Source organism: Toxotes jaculatrix, chromosome 5 (genome assembly GCF_017976425.1).
Source record: "Toxotes jaculatrix isolate fToxJac2 chromosome 5, fToxJac2.pri, whole genome shotgun sequence".
Classification (NCBI taxonomy): domain Eukaryota; kingdom Metazoa; phylum Chordata; class Actinopteri; family Toxotidae; genus Toxotes; species Toxotes jaculatrix.
This window is the reverse complement of record NC_054398.1, coordinates 18,996,595-19,020,507: the sequence shown is the minus strand read 5'-3', so window position 1 is coordinate 19,020,507 and position 23,913 is coordinate 18,996,595. Positions and strand designations below refer to the sequence as shown.

Here is a 23,913-nt window from a genome sequence, read left to right as displayed (position 1 = left end):
AAGGATGTGGTTGTATGTGTCTGCCCTCTACAAGCTGTGTCTCCTGTGCCAAGTCCTTCTGGTTTCAATTCCCTGGCCTTTAATGGCTTGTACAGCGCCTTACAGCCAACTCAAAGGCCTGTGTCCTTTAGAATAGCGGAGTGCAACAAGGACTCTGGTGGGAAGTGACACCTCTGGACATGCTGTTTAACCACGGCTAAAATGAGTGTGTAAACAGACCCTATTAGTGGTAGGATTTTTGCTATTTGCGTCATTTATATGGTGTCTGTAGGCGAGTGACAGATTAGGGAGTTAGTTCCTGTGCGTGTGTTTTCCCGTCAGCTGTTTATCATTATTGTTATTACTAGTGCGTCTCTTTTTCTGTGGACAGTGCTAACCTGTGATCCTCGGGAGCCTCTCTTGTGGTCCCATTCTGAGCGGGGGAGCATCTGTGGGAAAACAGAGACAGAAACATGTTCAAACTGCGGTCCCGCACATCCTGTTTCTGTTAGTGTCCTACAACAGAGGCGGCACCATAACAGACATATACAGTGCTGTAGCAGGAAAGAGGAGGAGCAGGAGTGCTGATGCAAAGACCTGGGGAAGTGTGGGGGGAATGGAAACGCTCATAAATGCAAAAAATGGTTTTGTCTATTTTTTTTTTCACTTTCCATTAAGCAGAGACGTCTAATGCAATTTCACAGTCAGGTTTGGTTTACTTTAGCTCCTATTCACTGCCTAAAGGGCTGGTGGAGGCTGAGGATTTTTACGCTGTCTAATTACCAGCCACTGTGTCCTCCCACAGGCCTTGTAAACCTGTTTTCCACTTTCTTGGGAGTCACCAAATGCATCAGCGCAGCTCAGTCACTGATTTTTGGTGAACACGTTGCAGGAGAGCCAAGTCAACATTAAACCCCCTCCCCACACCCCTGTTAGGGATCTCTGCCCCCGAACTGTGGAGCCCAGAGAAACTCAGCATGCTGCTGTAACAAATTGCTGCTGCACACACTGAGGCAAGGGGCTCAGTACAAGAGTCAAATTGATAATTCAGGTGTAATTTACTGTGTCAGTGGAGGTCATTGAGTTGTGTCACGCTGTGAGTGCAAACATTAGGAAAACAGTGGGTTTCAGTCGCCGGTTCTCTGGCCCTGTCTGGACAGCAGCGTTGTTTTGTGGAGTGTTTTCCCACAGCACTGGGTCTAAACAAACACAATAGTGGAGTTACTGCTCCTGTTGCCTTATAATTTAGTCTATAAAATTTTTTACTGTAAAAATACAGTGATATTTGTACATTACACAAGACTGACGAATGTTACTTGATGTTTACCAATTTTTTATAGTTTGACTTTTTAAGGTATCTGGCTCCAATACTTCTCCCACTTTCATTCAAGTTTCTGGTGATAGTCTCTGATATTTAAAGTTGTTGAAAACTCAACAAGCAACAATCAAAGTTACAGTTTAGGTGTTGTCTACACCTAAACCGTGCCCCTGTGTGGGCACGGTTTGATCTCATTTGACTGACAGTGGCCGACGTACACTAACAACCCCACAAGCTGTCATCACATTTTGATTCAAAGATTGCTGTTATATTTCTAAATCCTGAAAATCCCCTTTTCAAATTGGGCCCCTCCCTCTCCAAACCAGTGACAAAAACAGACAGACATCTTTCATATGAAACAACCCATGCTGTTACTGGGAAAAAGTTTAATTGTAGCACTCATGTAGGATATCTTTGGTCACAGTGAGACGCTGAGTGTGAGAGGCCTTTTAAGACCTCTACTGAAAATCGTGTTGGGATTCAACTTTTTAACTTCTGAATTCTGATACATTTTGTTCACCAAATGTGCAGCACACAAGGTCTGGTCTGTTGGCTACTTTGTAGGATAGTTATTGTACGCTTCATCCTTTGGTCAAGGTTCTGGCAACAATGGGTACTGCTCCACAAAGAAAATGGTAACCTTGACCTTAAGCAAACAAATTCACTAATGAAACAACCACACACAATGCAGTGCACACCCATTCATGAAGTACAAGAACCTTTTCATGGTTCAACATTTAGGACATTGTAAAGAAATGCAATACGAGAGGTTTGCCCTTTCTCAACAAACAGCTTCACTCTCTCATCCTCCATTTTCCAGACTGAGCACCAATGAGAGCCTGCATTCTTCGATCGTCAGCGTTATAATATCTGAGTCACTTTAAAGGTCCATCAAGCATGCATGTACGTTTTCATGCATTAAAATAAGCATAAAAGACGGAGAAGGAACTCAACAAGCAATCGACTGTGTAAAAGGCTCATGTCTGAGATGTAAATTACTGTAAATGATAGTATTAGCCCTCCAGTAAGCTGTTTGTCTTATCCTTCATGGCTCTGATGATGGGGTTTTGCTTTCACAGTATAGGAGCTGGCAGCGAGCTCCTCCATGGCTGCGGCGGAGTCCTGCTCCATTAGAAGGTCCTAGAATCAGTGAGGCTCTCCAGGCGCGCACACACATAAACAGCCTTTCGGTCTTATGTAACCCAACCTTTCATCTCCCTGCTCCGAGAGACAGACCCAGACTACACAGAAGTCTACATGGGCCCTTTGATGTGCCAAAACAAAAAAACCCACACAAAATCAAAGCTGAGCATAAAATTTGAGAGGTGCAGATAGCCTCTTGCACAGAGTGACTTTACAGGCCACAGTGGAGTTCACTTCCTGTGAGACTGGCTCAAAAATCTGATCAACAAATACATGTGGATGATGTGTAACTCACTTACTAAATCAAACAGTGGATGCAGTCTGGTGCCACTGTGTTCAAATGTTTTTTACCAGTGTTGGAAAATCAGTAAACAAAATTTCAAAGTTTGGTTTTGGTGCTTTCAAACTTCAAACCGCCAGTGTTAGAAAAAACGAGAAATGAGTGTAACACAAACATCATTTGTGTTTTAGAGAAAAAAAAGCAACAATATCAGTCATGAATTTTCAAAAAGAAAAAGAAAAATAGAGACGAGGCTATATGTCTTCTGTTCAAGTCAGTTCAGCCTTTACAAACAACAATGACAAAAAAAACAAAACAAATGAAAACAAAAACAAAAAGTCTTGTTCAATCTTTATTACCTTGTTTTGATCCAGGAGGATGGATAAGACCGGTCTAAGATTATACTTAAAACATGTAACAGCTCACTGCCAATATTACGTCTGGAGAGGTAAAACCACACATGAATGACTTCTTAGATATCTCCTGGTTTTTCATGGACACCCTCCAGGCACTATAACACAGTCAAAGCAGCAAAATTTCCAAATGGATTTGTTTTTGTCTTAAAGCTCCAGTGCACCTACTGGGAAAAATAACAACTTTGTAGAAGTTATGCCCTTTGTTTCACCCTCTGCTAGATTCATTACGCCGCCCCATAACTCAGAATAAGCCAGGTCTAGCAGTGGCTTTCCATCACTTATAGCAACTTGTGATTTATAAGAGACTGAAACCTGTCCCTGGGAAAAAAAAAAATTGTGTCTTTGAAAATGAAAGCATGTCTTTCAATCATGGCGCTATAGCTATCAGAGTATCATGATACACTCAATGAGGTCTGAGGCATTTTTATGAGACTTTGGCTCCATTGTGAACACATTCTGGAGATTAACTGTACTTTCATGATCCAGAGTGATGCTCGCAAGACACAAACAAGACAAAGAAGTGATAACAGTGTAGTTAGTAGCAGTAGTCAGTGAAGCAGCTGCATGTTAACAGAAAGTGCAGACAAACAAAGGGATCTTTCTACTTTAAACTTCAGACTTTAGATCTGTTTAAAACTGACATATTGTCTTTTTTAGTCAGTAGGTAAAGTTTGCATTTGTTCTTCTGTCACCTGGAGAGGCAGAAGCTGGATGTTTGAACTATTTTACCTTTACTATTTCTAGTTGCTAACTAGTTTTCACATATTCCCAATCGCAGCATGTGGTGGTACAGCTGACATAGGTAAGTTGGAATTGTCGCAGTTTATTATTACATGAATACAGAAGATCTTCCTGACACGAATTAATAGTAGATTTTTTTTTCTTTGCTACATCATTGGCTTTATTTTTTCAAATTATATAAGCTTTGCTCATACCCCGTGGCAACTGCTGATTTCCACCCTAGGGTTAAATTTCCTGGTTAGGAATCGCTGCTCTTGTACTTTCTAGCCAAGGAGATAGTTTTGGTTTATTTTGTCCGGGTTTTGAGGTATCCATTTGATTTCTGCTTCCATGAATGGAATTTTGTTTGTGGTACTCACAGCGCTACAGAATTTTATTAAAATCTTCAACGGCAATGTGTCTTTCCAGGACAAATGTCCCGGTTGCTGTGGATAACCCACAGACCTCACTGTCAACAGTTTTCTTTGGAATGATGTTTCTACCTGTGAAGCCTGTACACAGCGAGGTCTGGAATATCAAGTGTAACCGAGACATTGTTCCTGGAAAGAGATGTTGCTTTTCAATGCTGTGAGCACTAAAAACAAAATTCCATTCACCGTCATTGTATTTGGGTGGAGGCAAAACGTGGAAGAAGTTAAACCAGAATGTTCTGCATGGCTAGATAACACTTGAAATAAGTAGGAGAAATCTTTTTTTTTTTTTTTTTTAAGTAATTTGGATCAACTAACAATTCCAGCCTTACTGCATACTGACTCTGTTAAGCTAACTCAAACTGATGAAAGCTCATATTAGCATCGCCTGAGCTGTAGTATGTCTTTTTGCCCAAAACCAGGGAATGTGGACCTTGTCCTACATTTCTTACACTCTAGTCACTCGAGGAAAGAATTGCTTCATGGCCAACATGGACAACAGGGATGTTCACATTTAGATTTGTGTGTTTTGGTACAAGAAGTCCTACATCAGTATCCATAGACTTCTCTGTGTCCTGTCGTTTACTGTCCAGCTCCAGACAGTTTGTTTAGAAACATTTATAGTCACAAAGGTAAATACCGGGAAGAATACTCATAAGTAGGTGATATGAAAATGTTAGAAATATAAAGCCTTCACGAAACCAAAATATGCCTGCCGCCCTCTGTAAATGAACTCCTCTCTCATGACTCAAAAATAGTGCCAGCCAAGTAAACTCCCAGCCTTCCTCTCACCCAGAGTGTTAAGAGGGCAGCAGTGTGGATGCCAGTATGCAGCCTTGCCCTGTCCACCACCATGGCTCTGAGCCACAGCCCACAGCAAGCTGCCATCCCTCTGAGGTGCTGGGTAAACACCATGGTGTCAAAGCACAAACAAACTACTGGAATATGCTTGTTGTTTAACTTGTTCCAGCCAATAACCAGTTGAGAACCACTTCCCTGCGGGTGTGAAGTGGTGGGAGCTACAACAGCAGCACCCATAGTGAAGCTCCACTTTCACACTGATCAACCTGAAGCCTCGCAATGAGCCCGACCCTTGTCATCGACTTACTACAGAGCACTTTTCTAAATCTGTCTGGAAAGGGAACAGGAAAGAGCCTCGTCCTAATATAGCTCAGTGCAAGATAACTGCTAGCGGTGTTTCTTAATCATTCATTCATGATCAGACCTTCATTCTTCTTCTTCTTCAGCTGCCTCCCACGTCCTACTTTGTCCCTCATTACTGGCTTGATATGAGAGGAGTTGATGTGTGTCTACTTGGATCTTCAGTAACTGTGTTAGCTTGTTAGTGCACTGGATTTACTGGGGACCCAAATCCAGTGTCCACTGAGGACAAAGTTGCAAGAAATGCCGACTAGAGATCTCCTGGTTGGAGAAGAGAGAAGCAGAAAAGAGAGAGTGCTGATCTTTCAGCATGGTTAATTAAAGCGGTGTTGAAGAGCCAGGAGATCAGTCTGCAGGATTTCCAATCAGCTTGACCCAAGGGTTTTATGCACCACCTCTCTGTCCAATTAAACTCACTGTGCTCTCACTTACAGTAAGGTCTGCAAAGTCATGAATTCACACATATGCCTGCCTACGTAAGCACGAACACACACACACACGCACACACATGCACTCAGACTCACACCCACCGCCTCAGGGTCTCTGAATATTTTCTTACTTATTTCTCCTTTGTTCTTTTATCACTGTGCTGTGTCAAAGATATTCTGACATCTGCAGTGCTTGACTCAGACATCCCTGCACTCACTTTCACTTCAGCTCGCAAAAAGAAACTAGGTCAGATTCGCTATATGTCGGCTTCAGAAGTGACAGTGGATTAGCTGTAAGGACGCCATCAAGGCAACGATCAAATATCCTTGTACTCACTTTCATGGCTGTTAGAGCCACAGTAAACTCTATATTACTCATCATGGCTTTGAAAATGAGGTGTAATCTTGTTTTGCACCTGCAGATGGAGGTATTCTCATGATTAGTGTCATATAGCTGTTTTCTCCTGGGACCCTGTTTGGGAAACTGCCCTTTTTGATTTATGACAGTTTTGTACATTTGCAGGATTCAGTTCTTGGGTAATGGGAGACTTGTGTTGCACCAAAATACATGTTTTTGAGAAAACCACTGCAGTTTCATTCTTACCATAAATGTTAACATCTCCATTAACTGATACCTCGGCTTTGAGTTCAGGGAGCTGTTTAATTGACCCCCCTGGTCTACCTGGTGCTCTTTATCTATTTCTCACCCTGAAGCGTAGACAGATACAGGCCATCCAGGTAAGAGAGATTAGCTCGTGTTACTTTCTTTAAAACTGTCAGCCTAAGAGATTTCTAAATTTAACTTTTGGTCTGCAGAAACAGAAACAGTATCACTAACATTATGACTATGCTAAAAAAACCTAAGGGGGTAGATTTTCACGATTAACAAAAATATATAACAAATGGACATGAGAAGAAGATAGGTGTGAGGATTAATACTATTTCTATCCATAAAATATTTACTCCCGCGCTATTTTCAACACTTACATTTTTCATTAAATAAACATCACCCTCGGATGGAAAATCTCTTCATAAACTGTGTGCAATTGGACACAAGGCAATATTAATACAAGAAGACAAAGGAAAACAGATATTAAAGTGCTGAGAATTTATAGGGGTGTGTACAGTGTACTGTAAAACTGCAGGAATAGAGTGTGGAAAGGCCCGGGTCCAGGCAGACACAAATTTCTGGCCCAAATTGTCTGGCTCTTAGTCCAGGTGACTCTGAAAACCTCGCCACACCTTCTCCTCTGCCTGCATCCACCCGAGCATGGCAGCCGTCCGCTGGTAGGACACCTATAAATCCTTCCCTGCCTGTCTGCAGTCATTCCTATTCACGCTGGCTAATGTTTTACAGGTTTTACCGTGGGGGGTCAGTCATCGTGGGTCATTTGCGTCATCGCTGGAGGGAAGGGAACTATTAAGGTGGGCTGCCAAAGCGGAGGGGGCTGTGTGCAGGGAATGAGGAACACACTTGTGTGTACGCTGAGATTAGAGCACATGCACACCTAAAAGCTGTTTGGCATCTGCACCCTCTCACATTCTCTGTCTCATGCACCGGCCTGTGAAGCAGACACAGACTTAATGAACAAAGTCGCACATCCATGTGCATTAAAAAATGCACATGCACGTACAAATGTGATCCCATGACATGTTTCTCACACCAGTGCTGTATCTGCACCGTGGCTTCTGTTTAGCTCTCCCCTACTCTTCACACTTTCCTACTCAGACTCTTCTAATTTCTGAAGTGTGACTAATGGGATTTATCGTCTTTACGTTTCCTGGGAGAGACTTAGCCTGATCCTAGAAGAAACCTAGTGTACGGGTCTCTACCAGAGATAGAGCTGTCAGTCTCCCAGGGTGAAAGCCCAGGTCACAAGGATGCCATGGCCTAGAGAAAACCTCAGTGGGAGTACCCCATATTCTGACCTCAAAAGCTGACACGGTGGCAATAAATGAGTCAGTGACAAAGCAAATGTCTCCTTATGAAAGCCTTATATGGATTGTATGAAAATATTTTAAGAAACATCCATGTGGTATCATGAATAAAAAGATTCTCTTATTTTCTTGTAATATAATTTGTGTACAGACTGTTTCTCGTTGCTTATGTGTCCCTCTCAAGCCGTTATGTTCCCAGGTCCACACTTTGAGCTGGGTGAAAAAGAGGGGATCTGGTTGGATAGACCTGGCAGTCCACCTCAAAACAGCATGCCAAAGCCATTAGTGTATAATGGCCCAGTCAGGATTACTGCTGGGGACTGGGGAGCTGAGAAGGGAACACAGCACTCACTTGTTTGTTTGTTTTACAAGCCTCTGCCCTGTTCAGTCTGCAAGGTGCCAGTGGGCTTTGTGTGGTTTAATTCACAGTTGATTCAAACAGCGTTCAGCATGTCAACAATAGTTGATACTCTCTGGCCGCAGCACACTTGTTTTGAAGAGTTATATCAGAATAAATCGGTTGTGACGCTGCAACTCATTTAATAAACCTAAGCTAACTTTTCGTCTTCTGAAATGCGGAGAAATTAAGCTGGTGCTGTCACTCACTCAGTGGTCGATACACCCAAAGGTGACTGCACCTGCTCGGTGATGGGCTAATTAGATACACATCAAGGATATAGCAAACTCTCTCTTACGTGATTTTCATGTGTTATTGGCCTGGTTTCATGTTCATCAAAAAAGATGGACAGCTGTGAGATAAAGAGAGCATTTCCCCATCATCCATCAACTCGGTGATTCAGCCCTTCAGCCCGTATCAGCCACTTGGGTATTTTCCAGCTGAGCTTTCATTACAAAATGGAAATGGTAATATTGATTTATGTGTGTTCTTAAAGACTTTCTGTGGTGTTTATGAATTACATTCCGAAAGGCCAGAGGATTAGGAGTGTAGGCTGATCAAAAGATTTAAGCTACATTTTTCCTTATTTTGTTACTCATAGGTCTTATTAAAGCTATGAAAAATTGGTAGATTTGTGCTAGCTTCGTGCACAGTGCAGGTCTCAGACAACAGGACTGGGTGTCACAGTTCCACTATAAAATGTTTTTATGAAGCCATAAGTCTGACTGGGACAGGAGGCAATATTTCTTTTGGAGGAGGTGATCTGTGTCAAGAGGGGTTTTCAAAGTTAATGAACAGTTGAATAACAAAACAATTTGGACCTGACCTTGACGTGAGAACTGAGGCAAATGCACTGAACTTTTGAATAGTGCTAATTTTGGCTAAATAATGACGTGTGGAAAGTTTTTTGATAGCACACTGATTGAGCACGAGGAGCCAACTTAAGCTTTCCTATAAAATAATTCAGCGACCAGGGAATGAGACTCTGAGAGAGAACACAGAGTTCGGTCAAAGGCAGCATTACGAAAGCAGTATGGGAATTTGTGCATGCATGCTGGCTCCAGTGCATACATTATTTCATGTTTTATTCACAGGCCTGAGTCAGCAAGGTCTGTGCTCTGTGTTTTGTCTGTGCTCATCAGAGAGTGGACCACACACACACACTCCCCCACTATTTCAGCTGCACATTGAACATTTACAGTCCCATCAAGATTCCCACAGGACTCCAGTAAACAAACAGACAGTGACTGCCCGCTCAAGCATATGCCTTTAAATCACATCCCTACATCCTTTATAAATCACTGATGTAGAAACATAAACGCACAGTCAGGACAGCACCTATGTACTGACTGATGGACTCAAAGCGCGTGTGTGTGCATGAAAGTGTGTGAATGCCAGCCTCTAATAAACAGCATGTGTACCTGTGTGGGGGCATAAATCTCTGCTTCCTCTTTTTGCAGGTGGAAGGATTTGCTTTACAGAGCCTGTTCCCCTAGAAGAGGCTCAGGTCAGCCCCATGGGCAGGTTTTCCACTATTAGCTTGTAAAACGCTTGCTTTGTCAGTAAAATTCCCAGAGGGCTCTGGTTCCCCATGTAGAAGGAATGCAGGGGTCTGCGGGGACCATGAAGGTACAGAGGAACAAGAGACGGCCTTCCGTGACACACTCTGGTGGACTCCTCTCTAAGAGGAAAAGGACAGAGCCATTAAGATCCGGCCATCATGCTGATAGCCATCTTGGAAACCTGGCTTAAAGCAAAGCAAAAATGGGGATAAGATACATGGGGGTGTTGGGTGTCCTCTGGGGAAATAGGCTGCAGGCCCCATGAGTGACAGAAAGCCATCTTCTTCTGTCACACCGTCACTTGGGCTCATTGAAGCTAAGCTACCAATAAAAGACATGTACTATCTTAAAGCTCTCTGTCCCACTCACCTAGATTATATAAGATGTGATAATAACCAAAGATAGTGTAGTAATAACATGTTGTCACTGTGTCGCGCAGCAGTTTTAGCTTTGGCAAAGGTATATCATGATGTACGGTTTACAGAAAAGTGACAACAGCTCTGTGACTGGACCACCCAGACTGATAGTTCACAGGCCCATTGCAGAGACACACATTTATTTTAAACTGATGAATTTCTGAGTGGATACATTCTTTATACTTGTTTATGTGTGTGTGGAAGCCAGTGGTGGAAGAAGTATTGAGACCCTTTATGTAGATAAGAAATACCTTATAAAAGCTGATATTGTGAACATGTTATCAAACAGCTGCCAGCTAGTTGCTGACTTTGTCTGTCTGCAGAGCACGTAGGATACAGTGGGGTCAAAGGGCTCAACCAAAATAACAGGGTCATCCAGCTACAAAAATTCAAACTGGCTCAGCTTTTGCTGCAAAGTGACGTCACCCAGAAAGGTACTGCACTGGTCAATCACATGCACAAAAGCATACATTCTTGGTAGAATACTTTGTACATGTACAGTTTTGTAAAATCTTGTCTCATGCTATTACAAACCACTGTGCAATGCTTTGGTGCCTAAGAAACCTTCAGAATTATGGCTCTATTACTCCAACTGGACTTCCTGGATTGTAGTTCATGTCTCACTGGTGCCTGAAGCAACACACGCCCAGATCAGACTCTTGTGTTTAGCTCTGGGGTGTTTTCAGTCTGAACGCTCCCTGAAAGTATCAAAACTAAATTTACTCATTACCGAGAACAATTCCCCCTGTCAAGTGTTATATAACTGTATGTAATTTTAATGGACTATTGTTATTGCTGATACACGTATATGCAAATGGTTTTCTAATATTGTAATGGGTTGAGGCAACTTTATTATCCTACCAATGTAGGTTTTGTAAGTAAAATCTTGATCTTCATAGTTGCTGTCAAAATAAATAAATGCAGAGGAGTAAAAAGTGCAACATTTCTCTCTGAAATGTTGTTGAATAGAAGTATGAAGGAGCATAAAATGGAAATACTCAAGTAAATGTACTTACATGTAGTTACAGTCCGCAACAGGCGTAAACACACACGTCTGTATATACAAGAAAATTGTTTGTGTGTTTACACCATATGTCTGGGTCTATCCATGGATGGGCGTACAGTGTCTCCCTCTATCCCTAAGGCCGATCAAAAGCAAGGAAAACCTTTTAAAAAAAAACTTTGTTAGCTTGCTGTTTAAACATGGAAGGAATCCTAGTAAAATACACTAAGTATTTGTTTCTTTTTTCACACTCAACAACACAAAGCAAAGCTCCCTTGAAGGAACATTTTGCTCCTGAATCCCCTTGATCAGAGCCACTGGTACCACCCACACACACCAGGCCAAACAGCTACTTATGTTTACCTAGCCATGTGACTGAAGCTACGGTACGTCCAATGACGTCAGCTTGCATTCCACACATTCATCAGTCTCAGTTCTCACTGATACTGTCTCAGATGCTGAGGAACAGACGGAGCAGAGATCACACATTATAAAAGCAGCAATCATTCACTGGGACTGTGTTTGCTATATTTATCTTTTCCTGATCAAATAAATAAGCACTACTTTGTATTTGCCATCTGTTTTCATAAACAGTTGTGTGCTCATGAACAGCTATTGCCTGAAATAGTCTTCCTGTTCCACTTAAAACATGGAACCCATAAATAATTGCAAAACTGCTGTCAAGAGATGGATACAGGGAACAAACAACTCACTACATAAGTATGCATGAATACTTCAGTTTTAAACTACAGTATGTTTTGTTTCGTGCTTTTGCTTGTTGCTTGTCTTACTGTGAATTTTTCTGTCTGACATTGTAGAGGATAACAGTCGCAACAAGGATCCTACAGTATAATGAATGCATGATAATGTACAGTGACTGGAGGAATCATATGAATTTGCGGTACAGCATCCAGTTAGATTAGATTAACTTAGGGTGTCAAAAGCTATAATGTGAAAAAAGGAAAAAAAAATCCTGTTGCAGTGTGTTTGATTGTATTTCTTTCTACATGTAGTAGACTGCAAGGTACTAACTGAAAGTACTGACTTCCAAAGCAGGGAGGACATTAAACCAACAGTTAAAGTTACAGCTTTTCATCACCTACCAGACAACATGGTTTACATAACAGAAAAGGATTTCTGGTTGATGGTTCGTTACAATGCAGAGCTGCCGCTGGATTACAATATTTTCTAGCTAAAATCAAAAGCACTGTTTGTTCAGTGCATGTATGTAGGCCTAATGTGAATCATTTTGCAGTCACAGAAAGGCATGTACTAGTCAAAGAATGTGGCATTGTGCTAGCTTTGCACCATGTGTACATAACAACCCTGTCTCCTAGAAATTACATCTACATACAACTATTTTGCTACAGTAAATATGTTTTGAAGGAAACATAATGCCAACAAGACAGATTTTTATCAAACTAATGATCCGGCAAGTTGCGAAATGTTATTATTGAACATGTTAGCAAAATCCTCCACTACAATGTATTTCATTTGTTATACTGCAATATCTGCCCTTGCAATACAATATTCTCCTGTGGCAGCTTCTGTGTGGTTAAACTGTTCAGGCATTCATAGCACTTGTTTAAGGGAAAAGAGAAAGATTGTGGTCTTTGTTTAAGACTGACAAAGTCAACAGTGACTTGAAGCACAATAAAAAAAAAATCTATTTACTGACCACACCTAACCTTAAACAAAGTGCTTTCTTTGCCAAAACTTAACTACATGTATGACTCAGGATGCAAACCCTGGTCTGTGGTCTCCCAGTTTTAAGCTTTGAATAGCCCCCACCCAGTACTAACCACCTTTTTACAGATTTCATGCAGTCCAAAAACATAGCAACTCCTTCACTCAAAAAAAAGAAAACATTGCAAGTGAACATAATCCAGGCAGCAATGACATTTCCTTCAAGACGTTAATGGGATAAGAAAGAAGAGTAATATATAAAGGCTTTGTTATTAATATGTATTTGTACAATGAATTCAATCATGAACATGAACACAGGAAGCACCACAGTGTCACTTTGTTGTTGTTGTTAGAAAAGAACTTGTCCATCTCTTTCCCCTTCCTGACTAGTTTTTCTTCTTGACAAAATGGTGGCTTCATACTTTTCATTCTCTTGCTGAAAACTAAGAAAAAAAAAAAAAACTCCCACAACAGGGAAAATGTAAGACGACCAACCTCTAAAAGGCTTTCTAAATTCTTAACGTAACCTAAACAATCCTCTCTGCAGCACAGCTGAGGAAACAATTTGCTGAGACCTTTGCCTTCAACATTCTGCTCCCCACGCCATGCTCTAAAGACACCACGGAACAGCAGGCTCATCTTGCTACCATCTGAGAGGAGAAAACATTCTGGAGAGTGTGATGGAGGCTGTGTTCAACTACGCTCAGTCACTGCACTGTCCAAATCCTCCTTTGTTATTCTCTTAATTGGCTAATCAGTAACGATGGCAGGTTAATTAATCAAACAACGAAATGAAAGATTTATCCTGGTTTTAAGATTGTGTTCAGCAGGGGTTCACATCCCCTATGTGTCCGACAAAGTGGGTCTGTAGCCTGAAGCTAGTGTGACTTCTCATACGTAATTGCTGTAATTGCACTTTCCGTAGACCATGTAAAAGCAGAAACAAATAACGTCTGCTGCAGCTCTGAATAAATGACGACCATCAGCCAGGATTGTTTTCACAATCCTGGCTCAAAAAATGTCCAATTGGAAAGGATAATCCAGTATAATGGGAAGTAGTTCAATTAATTAGGGAGGTAGACCAGAAGAGAGGTATCATAAAACTGAGCTATAAACAGCTTCGACTGCGCTGTTGATAAGGCTGTACTGTGTAAGACTTGTAAATACAAAATGGCCACCCTGGAGTTAAAAACTATGGAAATTTGGGCAAATAGTCATTTTTTTCCATCCGAAAAATCTGCACATTTATTATCTGCATGTGCGCATTAATCTAATGGAAAACAGACCCCAGAATAAATTAGTTCTCCCCATATAACCTGATTAGCACAGCTGCACCAGCCTGGACCAAATGGATCTGGTGCAGACAACCAGTGAGGATACAGAAGAGGGGTGGGGGTGTGAAAAACCTGGAAGACGACAGTGGATGAAGAATCCGCGGACAGACCTCACCCAACCTGCATCCATGGCCAAAACATTCACAGTCAGTGATTACAACATTACAGAACCAATCACAGCAACGGTAATGAGCTGTCAGAAGTTGGAAGTCAATGGCTAAATGACGCCTGTCAGGTCAAAGGGAGATTGTTTTGGTAGAACAGTGCATTTTCCATGTGTCATATTTCATTCCCATCTTTTATACACTGTGATACCAACTGGTAGATTAACACTGATGGGCTGCAACATGGCAGCACTGCTGATGAGAGGGCTTCACTTAAAGGAATAGTTTCATATTTTGGGGACATGCATTTTCTTTGCTTTATTTCCAGGGGATAAATTAGATGATCAATATCGCTCTCATACTGTATCTGCCTGCTAAATGTAAAGCTACAGCCAGGAGATGGTTGGCTTAGTTTAACATAAAGAGTGGAAACAGCCCTCTGGTCTGGTTTTTGTACGGATTACACAAATGAGATGTAACGTGTTAATTAGTGATCTTAAGAAAAGCTGGTAGGCAGACAGAGGCAGGCTTGCTGTTTCCCCCTGTGTCAAATTTCCACTTTCCAAACATTTCCGTAATTGTATTTAGAATATCCTCTTTGCAGTGTGTCCACCCCGCCTGGCTCCAACGCTCACCTTGTCCTTGTCCTTGACTAGGTTCGATCCCTCTGCTGAGCTGGCAGTGCCACGTTAAAATGTGAGCAACCAGGGGACCTGTGTTGGCAGAATGGGCCTCGCCGCAGGCAGTTACACCCTCAACTGTGGCTCATTGGGTTATGGTTCGATAATGCTCCCAGGGTCTCGGGTCAAAACTCCAGTCACATGCAACAATGCACTAATGGACATGGCCCGGTCTGTCCCCGGGCCTCTGAAAGTCAGGGCCAAGTCAGCCAGAAACCCAGACGTGACTTGAGGCTGAGCTGTAGGGCGGCACTTTTTTATTGCCGTCATCTGGTATGGCTGCCTTTCTGGCAAACCGCACAGAATCACACACTCTCATGAACTACCCCTCGTGTTTCCTCTGTCTGCCTCTTTTTCCTCTCTCACACACACAGCCACACATCTACAGGGAAACTTCACACACACACGCACACCTGTGTCACACTGCCTGTTTTCCACTGGGGTCTAATTGATTGGAAAATGAAGACTGACGCCTGTGCGAGCCGAGCCCTGTTGATTAGCCAGAGACCCAGAGTCTATTACAGCGGTCCTGCTCCCGACCCAAACACGTCACCCAGACAACCAGTCAGTCTTCACTGTTAGCCACCAATCACACTCCTGACTGGATGAGTGACGGAGCCATGTATCCACATGACAGAGAGAGGCGGCGATGCATCACAGTGAGGTTTGGGAAACAGCAATACCCCTTTCCTTAGCAGCAATACACCACTTTCAGTAGGGGAAGGAAATGGGTTGGAAATAGGCAGTGTAATGCTTTCAGCCCCGGCCTCTCTGAGCAATGACAACAGACATAACACAGAGCCATTAACGGCTTCACTGTGTGAGTGTTTGGCTAGCCAGACAGACCGGCCGCTGCTAGCTAGAGATCAAGGCTGGCTTGATTATTGACATTATGATGGTTTTTAGGTTTGGAAAAAGTCAGTCTTTGTGGAACTCTAATAGATTTTCGTGCTTCAAAAGCTTTTGTGGTACTTTGAATTACACATACAGTACACTGGTTATTGGAACATATTGGTACATCTGAATGAATCTGACTTAATGTGGAGCTCATTACAAATGAGTTAATAGAGTATCTGTGCAACCGTAAAATGAGACGAGTGGTAATTTTTCATGATATTTCTTTTTCAATTCAAAAATTAAACCTGAACATGCTTTACTGTCCTCTGGCGCCCTGGGCATGGCTGGAGCTGGATTAATCTTATGTAGACACAGATACAGAAGAGAGTATGTCTCCTTTTCATCTGAGCCTGTCCTCTCACCAGAGCGAAAAAAGGGAAACGAAAAGGCAAAACTGTAAAGAGGGACAACCTGTAGAAGAGAGAGGGGTCGGCCGTTCAGTGGAATTCAACAGTGCATGAAAGGCAGGGAGAAAAATGAATACATCTGGCATGGAAATAGGAGAGGTGGTTTGTCGGGCATTACAGAGTTCGGAGATCAGAAGAAAGGACAGGGGAAGGGAGAGGACAGAGAATAAAATGGGGGCTAATCATGAAAGAGACAGAGCCGAGAGGCAAGAAGAGACAGAGGATGACTAAAATAGGGACAGTGAAGTAAGAGAGAGAAAAGCTCAGAGTGAGACGTAGAGAGATGGGGATGAAACGAAAAAAAAGAAGAAGTGGAAGATAAAAGAGAGCAAAGTCCGGGGCTCTAATCATACGAGCACATTGTGAAACTATAGATTAGGGGGAGGAGATTTTAGCTCGAGGAGTAATGTCTCCATCCGGAGCCAGAGCTTAGTTTGAGCGCACATAGGACAAGATGTGGGGGAAAGGAAAAAAAAAAATGAACGCACCTCCCCAGAGTGGGGAGCACTGTGTTACCATGGAAACAGCTCTGACGTCAGAGCAGGCATTATGTGATTACTCATAGAGTCTGTTGAGGAGCGGGCCAATAAAACAGGGACCATTACTCACACACAGGGAGATGGCCAGAGCTCAGGTTACACACATGCTCGCATATGCACACACACTCACACACACATAGACTAGATGCACAAACAAAAGCATATGGATACACACTTGTATACACGCCAACTCATTCTAGTAGTTCCACTTTAAATAAAAAGCAGACTGATGATACACTGTATGAACATTTTTACAATCCAGACTCAGTAAAATCAGCACAATTTTACAAGGACCTCTGATTTGGAATATAAAACGTGCAAACTCAACATTTGCTAGATAACCTTGGTGCAGAGGAATGAGGCAATAACTCGAACACTCATCGCTCAGCACTAAAACCTCAACATGAAAGTCACCTCGGTGACTGCGGACCACAAGTCCGACTCTCTGCCCTGACAACGAGGAGTGCAAACTCTACCTCATCAACCCAGCCACAACCAGGATATCACTGGCAGAATCTGCGTGTTCTGCATTCCACACACTCTGCCCCATGTCTGACAAAGTACATCAAACATGCACACTGACATGTACACTATTGTGCGTCACAACACACACACACACATGCATGCACACTTGCTCTCGCCATCTCCCACACATTCTCCACTGGGAGTTAAAACACTGTTAGGGCTGATAAGGATCCAGGCAAACAGTGTGGATAAACAGTCAGTCTGGTAATTAAGAACAACGGGCCTATCAGAGAAGAGTATACCGAGACAAACATGTGATCCAGACTCCATTACTAAGGCCGTATGCATTCCCACCACAAAGACCGTTAGGTGAGAGTCACCAGAACCCCCAAAAGCCCAGACTGGCTCCAGTACTTTTCAGCTGTGGCCACATTAACTGTGTTTTCACCTAAAAAGTCTACTATGTATCTGTGGTGTCAAGAAGAATAATATTTTCTGATACATGGTGTACAAAATTAAAACAAATAAAACAGCTTTAACATACGACATCTTGCCAAACTTCAGAAATAAATTCATCTCTTTGTTAAAGTAATGACTTTTTGCCATTCAGACGTGGGACGCTCTTATGTTTATGTTTACTCAGACATGACAGGATCTTTAAGGAAAGAGCCGCAGCATCCAGTGTAGTATTTGGTGAGAGAGAGGGAACAGAGCCGTGCTACTGCTGGACAACAGTGGAAATAGTAAGAATATGAAAGAAGAAGACTGTTTTGTGTTCCCTCACATGGATACATGATCAATCTCTGGATTTTAAAACTTACTTTGCCGCTGAAGCCTTGATATATAATTGTTGTGGCGAGGGAGACTCAGCCCTGCTTCTCACTTGTGAATTCCCTAATGCAGCACGTTTTACTATCAACTTATTTATGTCTTATTCATTTGAAAAGTTAGAGTGGGAGGATGCTGATTATTGTGGTTGTACCAGGTTTTTTTTTACCCTCTTTTGCCCTGGAATGAGAATGGGACAAAAAAAAAATCTGTTTTGTAGAAAGATCCAATTTGGGCCTCAACAACTTAAAATTGTCTCATTTACAGTGCTTTGTGGTTTATTAATATAGGAAGTTATCAATATGTTCTTCTACAGTGCTCTTAATAAGGCAAACAAGATGCATATTTAATCTTTCACAGTACCCTTCATCGTAATGTGATGGCCTGTTATTTTGACTTGTGCTGTATTGAAAATTTTGCAAAGATCTGATTTACACATGTATTTAATGTACAGTTTACAGTACATTGTTTACAGTTTTATATTTTCACCAAAAGATACATATTTAGTTTTTTTTAAAGCAGAAAATAGGTTCAATAAATTTTACACTTAGATTTCATGTTTCCACACAGTTCAGTCACCACAAATAGTAAATAAGGGCTTTTTTCAAGTCTTCTTTTTCCGTTCATAGGAAGTTAAGAGAAAAATGGGGAGAAACAGCAAATAAGCTGTTAACTGTTTCCCACATTCTCTCTAAATAAAAAAAGTTAAGTAAAAAATGACAATAGGGATAATGATAATTAAAAAAGGCAACAGGGTGCTTGTTTTGCACATGGCATTTATAATAGCAGATTTTCATCCAATTTCAAAGCAGCCACATTTAAATTACTGTATTCATAGTAAACACAGATTAAATAATTAACTGTTAAATAAAAATGAGCTATAATTATGAGCAAATATCTTGCCAAGACATCAATACTATTTTACTATTAGAGTTTCATTTGAAAGTGTATACATCAAATACTGCACTCTGATGCCTCTGTAATGACCCTCTGTTTCTTTTTTTTCTTTTTTTTGGCGACAAATTAGCTACAGCAGAGCTGCAGTACCCGTTTCTCTGCGTTCGTACAAAACGTTACACGTGTAAGCTTCATCCAGTGTCAATTTATCTTCCTCTGCAGTATCTGTATTTTCAACTGTCCTTAATGTGCATGACGCAAGTTCAGTTATTGCATTTGGGACAAGTGCTCCATGTCACTTCTCTGCCACAAATGTGACTGAGCTCTGGCCAAAACCTGATATACTGTACTCTGCATCATCACTAATTTGGTTACAATGGTACCATATCTGAGTTGATCAGATTAGAGTCTTACAAGCCCAATAGCCCTCCCTCCCTCTATCTGTCCCCACAAAGGGTGTGAAAGTGTCTTATTTGTGCACCTATTAGCGAGCACACATGCATGCATTCATGCATCACAGAGCGAGTGTGTCCGCCATGTGTGCGTGTACGCACTGAAGCAAGCTGCAGTCCACCTGGCAGGCCAGTGAACTTAATTAGACTCATATTCATGCAGCATGTGCAGCCACATCCGCTGCCTGAGGCTCTGACCAGGTGCTCTGACACAACACATATTCAAACAACGTGAGCAGGATCCTCCCAGCGGGTCGAGCCTCTCGTAATGTCACCGTGACCAACAACATACCACCCAGAAGGACCATTTTTCCTTTAAAACTTCTCTCTAACAACATTACCTGACTATGACTAACTTTTAAATACTGGAGAGGCTCTCCAAACATGATCTGAAACAGGGTGATTGAGTTACTTTCCAAATGTAATTCATTACTGACTGACTTCTCAAAAATATAATTACATTGCATATAATCATGTTGCTTTCTACTGCATTTATAAACACAGCATAGTGGTTTAAATGGGCAATCCACTTTTTTTTCATGAAAATAAAGTGATGTAAGGTACTTGAACTACTACTACTACTTTTTAGTTTGAATACAGTTTTCGATAATCAGTTTTCTCTGTTCACACACACACACACACACACACACAAATACACAGAGCGATAGTGGTGGAAACAATTGGTCGTTCAGTGTCTTGCTTAAGGAAACTTCGACAGGAACCAACAACCCAAAGATTAATGGACAACATACTCCACTTAACCGCCCTAAACTGTTCACAGAGAATTGTTTATAGATTGTTTATAATGACTAGATTGTTTTAGATTTATCCCACTGCATCATAAAGCTGTTGGGATTTCTTTTGTAAAAGACAATGTTTGAGGGCTACAGAGCAACCTGGGAGAAAAACATTTCATAACAGCTGATTACGGTGTAGATCAAAAAGGAAACCGCAATGTTGTCCTTATGATTACCCATGTTGGATGTGTTTTTTCCTTCATAATTTAATAGTCAACATTAAAATTGATAAAGTTTTGGATTTTTTTCCTCCAGACTTTTCGAAAAATATATATAAATACATTATAAAACAATCATGTTTTATCCCTTACATGTCTAATAGGAATGTCTCTTTGCACACTGGTACAAAAACAGTGAGAAAAGTTCAAAGCTATGCGGTCAGCCCAGTAGGAAGTATCCTGGCTTGGCCCGGACTAGGTCCATACTTGGTCCAGTCAACTCAGACCTAGCAACACAAATATACTAATGAATAACAGCTGCATGGTCTGAGGAGAAGGCCTCCTCCGTACTTTACTCCCCAAAACCCCTTCCAAAACACTTCCTAACTCTCCCACTCCTCTCCTTTCTTCCTCACTCACTGCTCTTCTCTCACAGAAGTCAAGGGGGGGAGACCTGCACTCAAGAGAACCATTTCAACAATCACTACAGCAGGTTGGATTTTTCCTGTAAGAATAACTGTGTTGCTACTGATGAGAGGCCTTTCAGAGTTCACTCTCTCCCAAAAACCTTTACTCATGATCCTCAGACTTCCTTGGAACAAATGTCAAACTTTTTAGGGCTTATGATTCAAGGGGTGACTCAGGAGGAGACGAGTGTTAGAATGTGTTAAGCCTCCAAATGTGTGACACAGTGAAGGTTTATTTGCAGCCCACAGGGTAGCTGTCTGCTCCGGCCTGTGGCCAGGCCCTGTGGATATGAATGACTTGGCCAGTGCAGTGCTACCAGGGCAGCGGTGAAGGGCACTACAGGACTTTGAAGGGAGAGAGAGAGAGGGAGTGTGTGTGTGTCCACCATGCATCATCTCCCCTAATGTTGTCTCTCAAATGTGACCCCTGGTTCCAGTTCCTTTCCAGCAGCTGACCACCATATGTAAAAGGCCCGCACAGGTCCACTAACTCCCTGTCTAATGGGCTGCACAGATGCCACTTTCCTGGAACAATTCCTCCTGTGTGTGTGTGTGTGTGTGTGTGTGTGTGTGTGTGTGTGTGTGTGTGTGTGTGTGTGTGTGTGTGTGTGTGTGTGTGTCTGTCTGTCTGTCTGTCTGTCTGTCTGTCTTTCTCCATGCAAACAGACTCTAACGTTCCACACATTTCCCTCAATATGTTTCACCACTGTCTGGAAACAATGAAAGGTGCTGGGTGAGAAGTGGGGAGCTGAGAAAAAGTGGAAGAACTGGGGAAAATGGCACAGTGGGAGAAAGGGAAACACATACGAGGGAAAGTTATGCTGCTGTTTGGACAAGCGTTGTTGAGGGTAAGTAAAAAGGGAAGTACGTAAACTAACAGCAGGTCAGTCGTGAGGGGAGGAGAGAGGAGGAGAGAGGGCAGATTATTGACTTAATAGCAGAATTGAGGCTGTCAAGGGCTTCAGAGACACTGTTTGTGTAGTTTGGACTGGGCCTGGTAGAACGTGCGGCGTGATGATGGAAATCTTACACTCACTCAAAACAAGCCCACTGACCTTTTCATCTACCGGCCCCTGAATCAGTCTTAACATTCTGCCAACGTGGAAATGAATGAGTGCTTATTATACATGTGGCAACATCACAGACTCTGGCCCCCTTTACACAGGAGGTGTGCCGTGCGCGCATGTGCAAGTGTTGTCTGTTTGTATTTCCTTCGACATCCAAGTGCATTCCTGCTGTCAAGCAACAATATGAGAACATGTGAAACGAAGCATAAATAATCTTTATAAGCATGTAATGTTGTCTGGTCTGCTCTTAGCTCACTTGTCCCTCAGCAACAGAGTATACAACAGCAAGGATCTGGGTGTGACGAGAAACGTTAAGACCTCGGTCACAGCAAATTAAGCTGCTTTTTGAAGGTGACCAATCTTCATTATCACTGACATTTCAGAAATAATGAGCTCATCATAGACAGTGCAAGAAGCTTCTCACTGGAGAAGCCACCATTTTGTTTTCAGGAAAAAAAGGTCTAACCCAACATCTGGCTGACATGACAGAGCCTCTGACTTTTTCTCGGGGGAAAGAATAACATGCTGGATATGTGGCTGCCAAAACAGAGCTAGATTAAAAACTAAACAACATCAACATATCAGTAGCACACAGCCAAGCTTATGATTGAGATCAATAGGAATTCACGTTTCCCATTTCCATAGATCGGATTTGGCAGATTTTTGCCAGAAACTGGAAACTGACTGCCAGTTGCGGTTTGGCAGGTAGTGAAACAATGCAGTTTTTTTTAAATTGGAGAAATGCTTTACACTTATGTGCAACATAGATGAAATCCAAAAATTGCTTTCAAAAGTGGTCCAAATAATCACAACAAAAGATTCCAGGGAAAAGGTCTTGAAATTAGGTATTTATATGGAGAATAAGTCAAACCTGTATTGTTCAAACATAAATCACAAAAACTCTCAGATTGCAGGTCGGACTGCTCCGATCGCCAACTTCTCCAACAAAGAACTGCTACAAGCATTGTGAATCCTGCATCCAGGATTGGATTTAATCAATATGAAATTTGTAAAATGCCTGAGTTTTTTTCCCCTCATTACCACAAATTATGGAGAAGATCAATTACACCACAAATCGTAATGTGTGTATTCGAGTAAGAGGCTGAAATCCACTACCTACTAACTAGCTGCAAACTAGCTGTAGTAACAGAGTTTTCGGCCATTTGGGGGCAGCAAAAACAGGATGTCACTACGACAGTGATATCACCATTATGCTAAAATGTCTACATGGCAAAAGAGTTAGCAAACGTGATTTACACATCAAGCAGATAACATTATCATTCATTTGGAGTCATGTTTGTGTCCACCTGATGATTATGATGCCACCACTTAGTCTTCTTTTAGCTGCGTTTTGCTCTCCCTGGGGGGAAATATCTAGCTCTTTGTTAAATGATCCAAAATGTTCACCAGCTAGCCGCTAACTTTGTCTCTGTCAGTTGCTTGGTGCTGGGCAGGTAGTGTACAGTGGGTTTGCCAAAGCTTTTTTGCTGAACAGCTGCCTGCTACGATCAGAAGCCAAAACCAAAAACGCTGAAAGCTGAGAGAAACTGCTGAGTCCGGAGATAATTCTGTGTGTGTTCATACTGTGACTATGAACAGCACCTTTCACATACACATACAAATGTGACCTATGGTTTAATACTGATTATATAAATCAGCTTCATAATTAAAATGAAATAAAAGTCGCAAACGAGACACAGGTCTTTGGGCTGCGTTTTGTGACGCTCAACTGGGACTACATGTCAGCCTGGAGCAGTGTGATCTACCCGATCTCTTGGAACAAGTACTATGACAGACACCTTTACATTTTCAATAAAAAGTGCAAATAGCAGAGAGATAAAGAGAGCCGACTGCAGTGTAACATGTCTAACAAACTGACAGACCAGAAAGAAAAGCTTTATGTAATGTCTTAAGGTGCCAGAGTGATGGCAGAGAGGAGGACG

General features: G+C 42.0%; 1 protein-coding gene across 5 annotated transcripts in view; it reads right to left on the bottom strand.

Annotated features, from left to right (window-relative positions):
* The window catches only part of LOC121181616 (cGMP-inhibited 3',5'-cyclic phosphodiesterase A-like), a 136,990-nt gene that overhangs the window by 30,897 nt on the left and 82,180 nt on the right, over nt 1-23,913 (bottom strand). For 4 of the 5 annotated variants that reach the window (XM_041037597.1, XM_041037595.1, XM_041037594.1 and 1 more), the window contains one exon: nt 378-428. In XM_041037597.1, coding sequence (XP_040893531.1) covers nt 378-428 — 51 coding nt within the window. Of the gene's footprint in view, nt 1-377; nt 429-11,205; nt 11,278-23,913 lie in introns of those variants that run through there. The other variant, XM_041037596.1, reaches the window with a different exon arrangement.